This window comes from Erpetoichthys calabaricus, chromosome 11, assembly GCF_900747795.2.
Source record: "Erpetoichthys calabaricus chromosome 11, fErpCal1.3, whole genome shotgun sequence".
In the NCBI taxonomy this organism is placed as follows: Eukaryota; Metazoa; Chordata; class Cladistia; order Polypteriformes; family Polypteridae; genus Erpetoichthys; species Erpetoichthys calabaricus.
The window spans coordinates 48,160,735-48,177,386 of record NC_041404.2 but is presented as its reverse complement, the minus strand read 5'-3'; the positions used below and the strand labels follow the sequence as shown (position 1 = coordinate 48,177,386).

Sequence of the window (16,652 nt, the reverse complement as noted above, 5' to 3'; positions counted from 1 at the left end):
TCTATCTATCTATCTATCTATCTATCTATCTATCTATCTATCTATCTATCTATCTATCTATCTATCTATCTATCTATCTATCTATCTATCTATCTATCTATCTATCTATCTTAATGTGCGCTCAGTTTTTGTAAGTAATGGTAAGCACAGATAAGCAGGGCCTCAACCATTTAAGCCTTCTTAAGTTAAAAGGAGGATTATTATAGTCAGCTTTAAACTAAACCGGGAGTCAGAGTAAGGACTTGAGAACTGGGAGTTACTGTATGTGTTTGTACTTTATAGTTCTTGTAATAATTCTTGCAGTAGCATTTTGAATTCATTGAAAACTGTATAAAGAGTGATTTGAGCTGCCAGTGAACACTGCATTGCAGTAATCAATCCTACTAGAAATAAATGCATGAATTAACTTCTCAAGTTTCCTGAATATTTCGAAAACGTCTTAATCTTCCAACATTTTTACGATGGAAAACCATGTTTTGGATAGGTTTGTAATATGCGCTTTAAATGCCCTGCTAGTGTCAACGATAACACCTAAATCGGGTGCCGATTCAGTAAAATTAGTGGAGATTCCAACTGAGGTAAAGAGTGCACAGTTTGAACGCAAGCATGTGAAGTACGTAGTGGTCTGTATTAACGTGTGCTTAACATTTCAACCCCTTTGTCAGTAACGGAGACACCGATGCCTTGTGTTGCTACAATACTGTAATTTTCCTCCTCATGAATAATAAGATTACATTTTTACCTTTGTTTCCTTGGCAGGAATCGCCGTTGATAAGAATGGGTTAATGTATTTTGTGGATGCCACAATGATTCGGAAGGTGGATCAGAACGGAATCATCTCAACCCTTCTGGGATCCAACGACCTGACTTCTGTTCGGCCCCTCAGCTGTGACTCCAGCATGGATGTAAGCCAGGTAGGGATGAGGAGGTTTGCACACTAACCTCTGGCTTTTATTTCTACGGCTATGGCGCAGCTCCGTGTCTCTGGTGGTACAAAGGACTCCCACACCAGATGTGCTTTTTTTTTCCAACTTGCAGTCAGTCAGAGTGCCATGTATTCAGTGGATTAAAAATTAGAAGTCCCAGTTTTTATAAGGTTTATTAAGTGATCTTATCTGGCTTAATTAGCTCGTGTAGGCCGTCAGGTTGGCCGGTTTAGGTCATTGTAAATTCAGCTGTATGAAGGCAGTAGTGACGCCAGCGGTAGGTGGTACTGAATCAGGCAGATAAGCATATGGGCCTTTTAATTGACTCATAAAGAATCCAGAGGAGCTTCTTCTTGCATTTTGCCTGCTGCTGTCCATGACTTGATAAAGAAGGTTAGAAAATGGATGGGAAAAATATTTTTAACTGTATTGTTTGCTAACATATAAAATATAAATTTTACATCACATCTCCTGTTGACACTTTTGCCATTTACGTCAATTTGCATTCCTTAAATTGTTTTGTATCTGCAGAAGCGCCCAGACCTTCTTATTGTTTGGGCCGAGATTCTCTTCTTTTATATTATGGCAATAACATGGATCTTGTGCTTCCATTCTTTACCGTTCCTCTCCAACAGTACAGATTACCTACAGTCTCAATTAAATCTGCTTATCTCGGATTTTCCCTGCTCACTTCGCTTGCCAACACCACCCCCCCGGCCTGCTCTACGCGCCAGCCACTTTGCGTCTCTGCTGCTGATGTACAGTAATCCCTCACTTATCACGGGAGATAGGTTCCAAGGCCGACCGCGATAACTGAATTTCCGCAAAGTAGGGACGCCATATTTATTTAATTATTTAACGTGTATTTGGACGTTTTTAAACCCTCCCTGTATTGTTTACAACCCACCCTTTAATAACAGGGACAACTTTTAAGCAATATGAAATCGGTAGATAAGTTTACACTTACTGTATAGCGAAGTACACGTAGCTATATATGACGTGATGATGGTGATGAATATGCTGCGCAGTAAAAATGATGACGATGAAGGTGATAATCCCCTGAATGCAGTAGCAAGAGCACGTTAATGCTGAATGAGTGAGATGAGACTTCCTGGTTAATGCAGCACTCCATCGCTGAGCCAATCAGCAGCACACAGGAACTTAACTGCGTGCTCTGATTGGGTAGCTTCTCAGCCATCCGCTAATAGCATCTCTTGTATGAAATCAACTGGGCAAACCAACTGAGGAAGCAAATACCAGAAGTAAAAAGACCCATTGTCCGCAGAAACCCACGAAGCAGCAAAAAATCCGCGTTATATATTTAGATATGCTTACATATAAAATCCGCGATAGAGTGAAACCGCGAAAGGCGAAGCGCGATATAGCGAGGGATTACTGTATGTGTATTTCACTTTCACCAAACAACAAATCTTTTCATTCTCACGGATAGGCCTCTTAATTGGGAAGAAACACTACTTTTCCCTGATGGCAACATACAGTGCATCCAGAAAGTATTCACAGCGCATCACTTTTTCCACCTTTTGTTATGTTACAGCCTTATTCCAAAATGGATTAAATTCATTTTTTTCCTCAGAATTCTACACACAACACCCCATAATGACAACGTGAAAAAAGTTTACTTGAGGTTTTTGCAAATTTATTAAAAATAATAAAACTGAGAAATCCCATGTACATAAGTATTCACAGCCTTTGCTCAATACTTTGTCGATGCACCTTTGGCAGCAATTACAGCCTCAAGTCTTTTTGAATATGATGCCACAAGCTTGGCACACCTATCCTTGGCCAGTTTCGCCCATTCCTCTTTGCAGCACCTCTCAAGCTCCATCAGGTTGGATGGGAAGCGTCGGTGCACAGCCATTTTAAGATCTCTCTAGAGATGTTCAATCAGATTCAAGTCTGGGCTCTGGCTGGGCCACTCAAGGACATTCACAGAGTTGTCCTGAAGCCACTCCTTTGATATCTTGGCTGTGTGCTTAGGGTCGTTGTCCTGCTGAAAGATGAACCGTCGCCCCAGTCTGAGGTCAAGAGAGCTCTGCAGCAGGTTTTCATCCAGGATGTCTCTGTACATTGCTGCAGTCATCTTTCTCTTTATCCTGACTAGTCTCCCAGTTCCTACCGCTGAAAAACATCCCCACAGCATGATGCTGCCACCACCATGCTTCACTGTAGGGATGGTATTGGCCTGGTGATGAGCGGTGCCTGGTTTCCTCCAAACGTGACGCCTGGCATTCACACCAAAGAGTTCAATCTTTGTCTCATCAGACCAGAGAATTTTCTTTCTCATGGTCTGAGAGTCCTTCAGGTGCCTTTTGGCAAACTCCAGGCGGGCTGCCAAGTGCCTTTTACTAAGGAGTGGCTTCCGTCTGGCCACTCTACCATACAGGCCTGATTGGTGGATTGCTGCAGAGATGGTTGTCCTTCTGGAAGGTTCTCCTCTCTCATTATGGGGTGTTGTGTGTAGAATTCTGAGGAAAAAAATCAATTTAATCCATTTTGGAATAAGGCTGTAACATAACAAAATGTGGAAAAAGTGATGCGCTGTGAATACTTTCCGGATGCACTGTAAATTAGGCAATCTACAAGTCTCCGACTTAAAGTTTAAAGCCAAACAATATCTACAGACTTCTGTCATATCACCCATGTCCATGTATTCGATCTCTTTTCACTGTTCCGTTATTTCACAGAGTAATAATTTCTATTTGTTTGTGCTAATGCGATCTTTACTATCAGTTTTTTGAGACTTTCGAATTTTAGTACTTTCATAATCCCTAACCTGCTCTGCATGTGTATCACGCCAACGTTTTTGAACCTCTTTATGACGTTCTACTTTGTCTTCTACTCTTTGTTTTTTATTTCCAACCTCGCTTAGAGCTGAGAGTGCAGGAACTGTGTCTGACAATAGCATTGACACGAATGAGAAGTGAGTGGACCGTGGGTTTGGTTGTAAATGTTTGAGAGGAGGCCGCGACTTGTCAAATTCTCTTGGCAAAAAGTCTTGTCTCGCAGGACCTGAAATTATCTCAGAGAAAGTCTCGTCCCAGGATTTCCATTTATAATAGAGAGATTTGTTTGTTGTCCAGGAAGATAAACCGGAAAGCAAGATCTGAGCCATGTGTACTTTTCATTATGAACATGACTGAAGCCTCTAAAGTACAAAGCTTTATGTATTCCTGCTTGCTCTGTTAATCAGCTTGTCGATGGCGTATACTGTTAATGGCACTATATAACAAAAAAAAATGCCACAGAGGCACAGTTTAGTCTTATCTGGTTTAACTTCTTTGTATTTTTCCACTTCTTAGCCATTATTTTAAACCCGTGTCTAGTAAAGTATCTAGCGGTCTAATTGAGCCCATGCCGTCTATCCCTGCATTGCTTTCACTGGTGAATCCAGCAGGGAGTTAAATCCAATTAGGGCATTTATCCATCTAATCTTCTGTTGGAAGAATTAATTTGAAAACTCTATCAGACCTGCAAGCTGGAATCCCAGTGCATTGTGGGTCATTAACATGCGAATTAGACATCTGTATTTCTAATGTCCACTGAAATGGGTTGCAGAGCTTTGGTTTAAATGTGGTTTCCAATGCCTCTGGCTACAGGCAGCTGTATGCATATGACTTAAAAACTGTCAAACTGTTGCATCTGAGAATTGATGTTGGTTAATGTGACATAAACGGCAAGACAGCAGCCAACAAGGTGTTGAATTAAGCAGAGAAATCCCAGCACAGGACCAGCCAGCCTGCTGATTTCTGCCCCAATTCCTGAATTGTTACTGCCTATAACAATGAATGCCCAGTGAGACACCATGTTTCCACCGTGGCCAATACTAGCGTAGAACCTTCTTTTATTTCACTGTCCAAATACAGAAAAAAGTGTAGTGGTGCCAAATACCAAATATGATGTGACCAACAACAGCAAGAGGATCCTAAGAAATGAACAAAAATGGCTGCCACTTCAGAGGTTGGGTATACTTTATTAATCCCCACAGGGAAAGTCAAATGCCTAACGCAGCAAAACATAAAAACATAAAGTACACAATATCAACTCAAAGCACAATACAAGACAATAGAATGAAAACACCTAATACAATAAATATTATGCTAAAGGTCTTCCTGACAACTGAACACCAGCAAAACCAAGGAGCTGGTGGTGGATTTTAGCAGGACCAGGCTCCTCATGGACCCCGTGATCATCAGAGGTGACTGTGTGCAGAGGGTGCAGACCTATAAATACAGCAGCTGGATGATAAATTGGACTGGACTGCCAGATGCTGCAGATGTTCTATCAGACAGTTGTGGCGAGTGCCCTCTTCTACGCGGTGGTGTGCTGGGGAGGCAGCATAAAGAAGAGGGACGCCTCACGCCTGGACAAACTGGTGAGGAAGGCAGGCTCTATTGTAGGCACAGAGCTGGACAGTTTGACATCTGTGGCAGAGCGACGGGCGCTGAGCAGACTCCTGTCAATCATGGAGAATCCACTGCATCCACTGAACAGGATCATCTCCAGACAGAGGAGCAGCTTCAGCGACAGACTGCTGTCACCGTCCTGCTCCACTGACAAGCTGAGGAGATCGTTTCTCCCTCACACTATGCGACTCTTCAGTTCCACCCGGGGGGGTAAACGTTAACATTATACAAAGTTATTGTCTGTTATACCTGCATTGTTATTGACATTGTTATCACTCTTTAATTTAATATTAAATATAATATTTAATATTAATATAATATCTATTATATGGTGCCTTTCACATCTATCTATCTATCTATCTATCTATCTATCTATCTATCTATCTATCTATCTATCTATCTATCTATCTATCTATCTATCTATCTGTTATATATTGCCTTTCACATCTATCTATCTATCTATCTATCTATCTATCTATCTATCTATCTATCTATCTATCTATCTATCTATCTATCTATCTATCTATCTGTTATATATTGCCTTTCACATCTATCTATCTATCTATCTATCTATCTATCTATCTATCTATCTATCTATCTATCTATCTATCTATCTATCTATCTATCTATGGCTTCTGGCTGGCGTGAACTTAGGGATGTTGGGAGGAAGGACTGAAGTGCCCAATGGCAGCAGGCAGAACAGATCCTTAGAGCACTGCAATAATGCATATGCAAAAAACTTTAAATGGGAGTTAATTTAGCAAAAACATCTGCCAACGGGGTAAGGAAAATGTACTTGACAAGATTTCTTAAAGTAAGCTAAATAATAAATACAAATTTTTTGACAAATCCATAATTCTTACAATAAGGAAAACAAGATTTAATGTCATGATATAAATACTTGTCCACTTGCTTAGATTTCATTTTTTGCAGTGAGGTGCTGCTTATCACACTGTGGATGAATAAGCCTGTGGCTGAAGTGCTCCAAGAGAGCGCCTCCTAGAGGGGATGGGCAGGACTGTTCATGATGCCAACCAGTTTTGCCACCACCCTCTTCCTGCAGCAGTCCCCAGAGTGTCCAGAGTCAGTGCGGTGATGGCTTTAGCTTCACTAATAACTTTGTTCAGGCATTTTGTGTCACCTGAACTTAAATTTCTTCATCAGGAGACCACCATGTAGAATAGCACACTGGGTACAGCAGACTGGTAAAACAGTAGCTTCCTACACACATCAAAGACCTGAGTGTCCTCCAGACATACGGTCTGCTGTGGTCCTTCTTATGCAGCACAGTTAGCTGGTCATTTGGATCTCCAGGTACTTCGGTCTTTACACCACCTCTACTTCCTCCCTCTGGATGATGACTTGTCTTAGGGGTCCTTAACATGACAAAAATCTACCACCAACTTTTTTATCTTGCTGATGTTGATCTGCGGGTTGTTCTTCCTGCACTACTAGACAGTGTCTGCCACCAGCTTTCTGTACCCAAACTGGTCTCAATTATCAATACAGCTGATGATGGAAATTTGTTGTATAGAGGGTGAACAGAAAGGGGGATGGGACGGTTCCCTGAGGTGCCCCCATGTTATACACCACCAAGGTGCTGCTGGAGTATGTGAATTTCCCCTTGGGATTAATAAAGTATCTATCTATCTATCTATCTATCTATCTATCTATCTATCTATCTATCTATCTATCTATCTATCTATCTATCTATCTATCTATCTATCTATCTATGACACACAACCCTTAAGCCTCACAAACTGCCATCTGTTAGTCTATAATCCAGAAGACTGTGACTGTGGGGATCGAGATTCATTGCTCTTAGCTTGTTCCCTCACTCCTGAGGCAGGATGGTGCTAAAGATGATGGAGAAATCAAAGAACATGATCCTGAGTCCGGTGCCGGCTTTGTCCAGGTGGGAGTTGGTCTTGTTGAAGCCAGATATATTATGAGTCAGGAGACAACCATGAGTGAATTGTGCTTAAATCTGGTGGGAACAATTAGACGGCTTACAGGTTGTCACATTTCTAACCCAATCCAGTGATTCAAAAAGGTGACACTCACAAAATGGGCGTTGATTTCAAACTGCAAAGATCAGAGGTGCTCTTGTTAACCCGGGTCGACAGACAGCAAGCTTCTGTTTACGATGAACTGTCTACAGGTGAAAAGTCTCCTAAAAAAGACATATAAATGTGTGTCGTGTCTGCAGGGGGCACATTACACATATTAAAAATAATCATCACATGATGCAAGGAAAAATCTTTCTGTGGCATATAATGCAATGCAATACAATTTATTTTTTTATAGACCAAAATCACACAAGCAATGCCTCAATGGGCTTTAACAGACTCTGGTTTTTGAAGCACCCCCCCCCCCCCAGCCATGACTCCCCCCCCCCCCCAAAAAAAAACCTTGTAGGGAAAAAAATGGAAGAAATCTTCAGAAAGGCAATTCAGAGAGAGACCCCTCTCCAGATAGGTTGGTCATGCAGTGGGTGTCAAAGGGGGGGGGGGGGGGGTAAATAAAACACAATACACAGAGCAGAACACAAGTCATCCTCAATGCAGTACAACAGGACAATAGTAATAGTACAAGTACAGAGCAAAATGCATTAATAGATATCATCCATACTAGGATTCCAATTTGTTCAGAGCCCTGGAGACCTCAGCTGTCAAACTGCCTCCCCCTATTGGCCATTCCACAGCTGAGTCAGTGCTGGGCCGACCAATCAGATGAAACAACCCTTCTACCCGATGATTCCAGTGCTCCTCAGTCAGAGATGACTCTTCCTTGGGCAGGCAGACCACAGATTATATCGGCATCAGATTATACATCGACTTTCAACTGCATCATGGAACGAATGGTAAACGTGAACGACACGTTGTCGTAAGCCAACAGAGCGAATCTGTGAGCAGCCAGATCAAGGACTGCCACAGCACTCTAAAACTGTACACTGGTGTAAATCTCATGAAGTGTACTTGTGCGCCGCTCCCTGAAAGCTGTGTTGAAGCACATCACTCAAAGGGGCAGTTGTAGCGTTAGGTCTGTACAATGTACGGTACAAAATAATGAAAACCGCGAGACTGTGAGTGATGAACAGCTTGTTCTATCTTATCAATCTGTAGTTATACTATTGTGGATCTATCCTCATACTACCCAGCGTGCCTGTCAAAGACAGATAATTGAATAATTTAAAAAAATATTTGCTATTTCTTGTCCTATGCGTACCTTTCCTCTGTGTTCCGACCGTCTCTCTCGAGCGCGTTTCCGTAAATCCTGCTTCTCAGATTCTGTCATTATACCCAAGGCGCCTTTCTCGTCTCCGGTTCAGTTTTATACTTTCCATCCTTGAAGGAGACTCTCCCAGCGTGCGCCTTTACTCCTCATCATGCGTCTCACACTCGCACTCCCTCTTTCTCGTCACGTCACCAAAACCACACTGACCAATCACAATAAAGCCACACTGACCAATCAGATTCCTCTGAGGGACTGTTAGTGTATATATAGTAGATTATCATCCTATAATAAAACTTTACTTTTATAAATCAAAGGATTAATGTGCACCCACTGCCTCCCATGGCATGGCCCACTGGAAAGAGACTAAGGGGCTGCCCCTAGGACATGCATGAAATTGGTGGCTCTGTGGCTAAAATCTGCGCTGGTATTTAGAAGGTTGGCATTCCAAATCTCGTTTCTGCCGGAAGGGATCCTACTCCATTGGGCCCTTAACCTGAAAATTGCTCCAGAGGCACTCTGACCCCTAAAGGTCATGTAAAAAGACAATTTCCCCTCAGGGAGTAACAAAGTATATCAAATCAAAAAACCAAAATAATATGTCTTGTGAAAGCCAGCCCGACCACAGACAGACAGACACGGTTCTTATGTCCACCACACACGGTTTATTTACAGTCCTATTTACAAGTTCTCAAAGTCCCGCACAGCACACAGTGCTCCAGCACCAAACTCCGTTTTCTTGCCCCTCTCAATGGTCCTCTTCGGGCCGCCTTCTCTTCCCACTCCGAAGCTTTGTTCTCTTCCTCCCGACTCTCGCTTCTCGATTGTTGGAAGGCAGCCCCTTTTATGCTCACCCGGATATGCTCCAGGTGCCCCTTGATGAACTTCCGCCGGCACTTCCTGGTGTGGCAGAAGTGCCGTACGAGCACCCAGAAGCACTCCGGGTGACCCTGGAATTCCTTCTGCCAGTACTTCCTGGTGTGGCGGAAGTGCTGGCTTCCAGGCCTCTAGGATCCACCGGGCGCCCCCTGGCGGTGGCCACGAGCCCCTATAGGGTTGAGCTTCCCAGCTCAGTTCCTGTGACCCCCATAGCAACCAGGGCGGCTGTCCTCTCGTGGTCCAGGGAAGGTATAATCCCTCTCCCGGTCCTTGCAGGCGTCCCGACTGGGTATGGCGCCCAGCCGCCCGCCACAATCTTTATTGTCCTAGGACGGGATGGGGATTCCCAATAGGTCTGATTAGGCCATTTCAGCATGTTTCTATCACAAAATCCTCACCAGGAAAAGCAACGATAGTGATGATGATGATGAGCAAAACTGTAAATCTGCACATAGAGATTAACGTTTATGTAATTGACCTAGCTTTCAGCTGGCACCCGTGAATCCACTTGACATATTTAGCAGTTTCCTCTTTCAATTATCAAGCATTTAACACTCATATTGAAGGCTTGTTCTGCATCTTTGTAATCTTCTACGGCAAGTAGGAGAAGCTATGAATATTCCGAGTCAGGCATCATTGTTACTAATGTGATGAAGACTATGATACCAATGTTTACATAAACATTCCACTTTCCAGGTCTTTAGCTCTAGTAATCCTGGCAACTCTGAACATGTTTTTTTTATATTTTACTTTATCTTGTGCAATGCACCAACCACTTGTATATGTGATGAAAGACTACATCAGAAAAGGATGACCGTTGTTACTGCAACATCTGTAGCTGAAGTCAAATGTGAGGCAGTAGAAAGGCACTTTAAACATTCTAGTAAACTGTGAACAAAACCTCATCTTTTGTCATGTTAGGGTCCTAGGGTGACACTATTGTCCTTTTTATTATGTAGACTTAAACAGAATGTCCCCAAATCCCTGCTGTAGCCTTCATATATTACATTAGTGGAGTGGTGGCTCTGAGGTTAAGGGTCTTTTCGTCCATTCGTCCTTGAAAAATATGTCTTGCATGCACTGCTCTTCTGAGATCCAAATATCCATAGATAGATAGATGGATGTGAAAGGCACTATACAATAGATAGATAGATAGATAGATAGATAGATAGATAGATAGATAGATAGATAGATAGATAGATAGATAGATAGATAGATAGATAGATAGATAGTGAAAGGCACTATATGATAGATAGATAGATAGATAGATAGATAGATAGATAGATAGATAGATAGATAGATAGATAGATAGATAGATAGACAGACAGATAGATAGATAGATAGATAGATAGATAGATAGATAGATAGATAGATAGATAGATAGATAGATAGATAGATAGATAGATAGATAGATAGATAGAAGTGAAAGGCACTTTATAATAGATAGATAGATAGATAGATAGATAGATAGATAGATAGATAGATAGATAGATAGATAGATAGATAGATAGATAGATAGATAGATAGATAGATAGATAGATAGATGTGAAAGGCACTATATGATAGATAGATAGATAGATAGATAGATAGATAGATAGATAGATAGATAGATAGATAGATAGAAGTGAAAGGCACTTTATAATAGATAGATAGATAGATAGATAGATAGATAGATAGATAGATAGATAGATAGATAGATAGATAGATAGATAGATGTGAAAGGCACTATATGATAGATAGATAGATAGATAGATAGATAGATAGATAGATAGATAGATAGATAGATAGATAGATAGATAGATAGATAGATAGATAGATAGATAGATAGATAGATAGATGTGAAAGGCACTATATAATAGATCTAACTAACTTACTTACTTACTTTATTTGACTTTGTGTTCTAAAGTCCAGTGTTCTCTATACATTTTTAAATCTATCTTGCCAGTACTAGCTTTTTAAAATGAAATTAACGGGACGTAGGTACAGCCAGAAAACAAGCCTTAAAACTTGCCAGATGTGTCCATTTTTCAAGCCATGACAGTTGTCAAGTACTGATCTTCAGCCATTTTTAAAGAAAACCAGCCGTGCACTACCTCAGTGCTTGTTGTCTTCTGCAATGACATTTCAGGCGTTGTTTCCTCTTTCAGGATCACAGAAACGCTACATGCCACGTAGTTGGTTTTGTTTTGAATTAATTCCATATTTATGTGAGAACTCACACAAAACAAGCAAATGGAAAATGTATCCTTACTACAAGAAAAATGCTTCCAGGACTATGCAATAAAATGATTGTCTGGGGTCGGAAACACAAAAGGCATGTCTTCTTATATCGAAACTCTAACAGGATGTTTTCCAGGAGTTCCCAACCTTTTTTGCCCCATTTACCTTGTGGCAGCTTTCCAAAAGTAAATTTACCAGCCACAGTGTTTTGTTCAGTAATTTGATGGTATCCATAATATCTCAAGTGCACTAGCAGATCACACTCCCATATGAGAGCATGGAGGACTGTAACAGTAGATGTAAACTGCAATAAAGAAAAACGTTTTGGCTTCAGGTGTGATCACATTATTTTGACTTGCGCTCCAGGCGTGAACTTAGGGAGAAGGAGTTACCATAGAGCTGGGAGAATGAACAGAGAGCAGCATAACAGGACTTTAGCAAAGTCAGAAGACCCAAATCTAAAGATCTCAAGTGACTTACAGGCTTATTCGTTTTAAATAATGTGTCATGGTGTGTAATGTAAGGTATTGACTCAGGCTTTGTAAATGTCGTCTCTTTTTTGACTCTCATCTCTTTTCCAATCAGGTACGTCTGGAATGGCCAACAGATCTTGCCATCAACCCTATGGATAACTCTCTCTATGTGCTTGAGAATAATGTGATTCTGCGCATCACCGAGAATCATCAGGTCAGCATCATTGCTGGGCGGCCAATGCACTGCCAAGTTCCTGGTATCGACTACTCCTTGAGCAAGCTGGCCATACACTCAGCTCTGGAATCTGCCACCTCCATTGCCATCTCTCACACGGGTGTGCTGTACATTACCGAAACCGATGACAAGAAAATGAACCGCGTGCGCCAAGTCTCCGCCAATGGGGAAATTTCACTGCTGGCTGGGGCCACCTCTGAATGTGATTGCAAAAATGATGTGAACTGCAACTGTTTCAGCGGTGATGATGGCTATGCCACAGATGCATATCTCAACTCCCCTTCCTCTTTGGCTGTCTCCCCAGATGGCACTCTGTATATTGCTGACATGAATAACATCAGAATTAGAGCGGTCAGGCAAAATCGTCCCATTCTGAATGCAGTCAGCCAGTATGAAGTGGCATCTCCGAGAGAGCAAGAAATGTATGTCTTCAACTCGGATGGAATCCACCAGTACACGCTGAGTCTCATCACCGGCCAGGCTCTGTACAATTTCACCTATGGCCCTGACAACACTACCGTGTTAGGTGTGGTGGACAACTGCAATAACAGCCTCCGGGTGAGAAGGGATTCTAATGGCACACCACGCCACTTGCTTCTGTCAGACAACCAGACGATCACCTTGACAGTAAGCAACAGTGGGGGGCTGAAATCTGTCTCGGTGCAAAACCTGGAGCTGGCGTTTATGACATACGAGAGTGCAAGTGGCCTGCTAGCAACAAAGTCTGATGAGACGGGATGGACGACCTTCTACGAGTAAGACAAACCTTTATCTCTCAGTTACATGACCACTTTTTAATGTTGCTCTATGTTTATTCATTTTTTGCTTTGTTCATAGATAGATAGATAGATAGATAGATAGATAGATAGATAGATAGATAGATAGATAGATAGATAGATAGATAGATAGATAGATAGATAGATAGATAGATAGATAGATAGATAGATAGATAGACAGATAGATAGAATACAAAACAATTTATTTTTGTATAGCCCAAAATCAGATAAGAAGTGCCGCAATGGGCTTTAACAGGCACTGCCTCTTGACAGCCCCCCAGCCTTGACTCTGTAAGAAGACAAGGAAAAACTCCCAAAAAACCCTTGTAGGGAAAAAATGGAAGAAACCTCGGGAAAGGCAGTTCAAAGAGAGACCACTTTCCAGGTAGGTTGGGCATGCAGTGGGTGTCATAAAGAAGGGGGGGGGGGTCAATACAATACAATACACAAAACAGAACAAATCCTCAATACAGTATAAAAATAAAAATTTACAAGTACGGACCAGAATTTAACAGTAGACGATATCACATAATATGATTTGGATTTGTTGATAGATAGATAGATAGATAGATAGATAGATAGATAGATAGATAGATAGATAGATAGATAGATAGATGTGAAAGGCACTATATGATAGATAGATAGATAGATAGATAGATAGATAGATAGATAGATAGATAGATAGATAGATAGATAGATAGATAGATAGATGTGAAAGGCAGTATATAATAGATGGATTTTTTTTTTTTTTTTGTTTTGTAAAACAAACTTTAGGCGGCATGGTGGCACAGTGGGTAGCGCTGCTGCCTCGCAGTTGGGAGACCTGGGGACCTGGGTTCGCTTCCTGGGTCCTCCCTGCATGGAGTTTGCATGTTCTCCCCGTGTCTGTGTGGGTTTCCTCCGGGCGCTCCGGTTTCCTCCACAGTCCAAAGACATGCAGGTTAGGTGGATTGGCGATTCTAAATTGGCCCTAGTGTGTGCTTGGTGTGTGGGTGTGTTTGTGTGTGTCCTGCGGTGGGTTGGCACCCTGCCCGGGATTGGTTCCTGCCTTGTGCCCTGTGTTGGCTGGGATTGGCTCCAGCAGACCCCCGTGACCCTGTGTTCGGACTCAGTGGGTTGGAAAATGGATGGATGGATGAAAACAAACTTTATTCAACCAACAAAAAGAATACAGAGTATCAACGTATCAAACATTCTCTTTTTCTTCAAGTGAATTTTGTACGAACCTCTTAACCCCCACACATTTCCTACTTCACACAAAAATTCTATAACCATTTAAAACACCCTGAACCAAACATTTTTCTAAATGTGAAAACTTTAATTGGTAGTTTAGATATTTATTTAATATATACAAGAAGCCAAAATATGAGGTATGGTATTACATAAAGCTGCCAACCACATGAATTGTATATTGGAATCACAAGTAGATATATAGATAGATAGAAAGATAGAGTGAAAGTCACTTTATGGTAGGTAGGTAGGTAGGTAGGTAGGTAGATAGATAGATAGATAGATAGATAGATAGATAGATAGATAGATAGATAGATAGATAGATAGATAGATAGATAGATAGATAGATAGATAGATAGATAGATAGATAGATAGATGTGAAAGGCACTATATGATAGATAGATAGATAGATAGATAGATAGATAGATAGATAGATAGATAGATAGATAGATAGATAGATAGATAGATAGATAGATAGATAGATGTGAAAGGCACTATATGATAGATAGATAGATAGATAGATAGATAGATAGATAGATAGATAGATAGATAGATAGATAGATAGATAGATAGATAGATAGATAGATAGATAGATAGATAGATAGATAGATAGATAGATAGATGTGAAAGGGCACTATATAATAGATAGATAGATGTGAAAGGGCACTATATAATAGATAGATAGATAGATAGATAGATAGATAGATAGATAGATAGATAGATAGATAGATAGATAGATAGATAGATAGATAGATAGATAGATATTTTATGGAATACAAGAATCTATCTGCACCTTGATTAGTTTATGCAGTGCTTTAAAGAAATGTGTTTAGCCTTTTAAGTAGAATTAAATAAGCAGGTACTGTATGATTGTATTTGTAATGCAAATGTAATACATTTTCACATTTTAGAAGTGTAGATTTCTAGTAATCCTAAACAGCGAGTTCAGCTTCAGTCATCCCATTTTAGTTAGCATATATCATGTTGCTGGTATTCTTTCCCCACAGACAGGATATCTCAATAGATGTTCTTATAAAGTTGGACGTTATTAATTAGCAGGTTGCTAATGTCAGTTTTCTTTGAAGCGATGACTTTTTCTGAATAGCATTACCGCCACCTTGTGAGTACCTTGAACACTGCAATGGGCAATGCACTCGCAAATCAATTAGAAGTGGGTGGCTCTAGTAGACTCGGCTCTCGCTGTTTTAAACATTCTCCTCGTTAGAAGGCTATGATTTGCAGACCTTGAAAAACTACTTATTATACGCTACACATTTTTAAATTCTCAGCTGGGGGATGCATTATTTTTCTGCAGGCTTCAATGATTTTTTCTGCAGTAATGGAATATACTCTGCAGGACTATAAATATAATGCCAGACAAGTATGAATAGAGTAATGAGAAAGCAGTTTTAGTAAATCATTTTGGACTTCTCTGCTGTCCCTGGTTGAACAGAAAGCAATGTATCTTGTTTGAGTTTTGGGGGATATTACTGCAGGTGGAATGTCTGATCAAACTGGCAGGGGGAGGGCATATTGGTGGGGAACACAGATATCATTCAGTACACATCCATTAAACGGTAACTCTTTGACATGTGTATCATGTATTGCCTTCAAGACGTACATTTTCTATTTTTGGCAATGCCCAGTTTACATTTTTACTTTATATATATATATATATATATATATATATATATATATATATATATATATATATATATATATACTTTTTACTTTATACCTTGTATTTTCTATGTTTTCTATTGTGTTTCATGTAGAATCTTTTTATATAGTATCTTTCATATTTATAGTAAAAGATAATATTTATTGGAATCTATCTTTATTTTATAATTGCAATTAATATCTACTGTATCATTTTCCCAGTAAGCCTATTTTACATAATGCCTTATTTGTCTATCATAGATGCTGCTTTTGACTACAATCAGGAAGCACAGTGACATTTTATAGGTTCAATGTATTAATTAAACGAATCGCCTCAATCCATAATACTGAATACTGAGGAATTAAACATTCATAGGATGGCCAGTAACGGACTAACCGATGTTAGCTTGATATGCGCTGTTGTTCATTCGTTGTGCTCAATGGTTGCTTTGTGCAGTTTTTGTAATTGCAGCTTCCAAGAGCATGCAAATCTTTTTCAGATGCGACAGCAAATATTATTTGTGCCTTTCTTGCTCATGAGTTTCTTCTTTGATCCAGACTATAGACTATAGTGCGGAAAACCAGTGAGTTTGCAG

At 40.5% G+C, this 16,652-nt stretch overlaps 1 protein-coding gene across 5 annotated transcripts in view; it reads left to right on the top strand.

Annotated features, from left to right (window-relative positions):
* The window catches only part of tenm2b (teneurin transmembrane protein 2b), a 1,820,998-nt gene that overhangs the window by 1,767,180 nt on the left and 37,166 nt on the right, over positions 1 to 16,652 (top strand). For all 5 annotated transcript variants that reach the window (XM_051934201.1, XM_051934200.1, XM_051934199.1 and 2 more), the window contains 2 exons: positions 760 to 914; positions 12,269 to 13,146. In XM_051934201.1, coding sequence (XP_051790161.1) covers positions 760 to 914; positions 12,269 to 13,146 — 1,033 coding nt within the window. The remainder of the gene's footprint in view (positions 1 to 759; positions 915 to 12,268; positions 13,147 to 16,652) is intronic.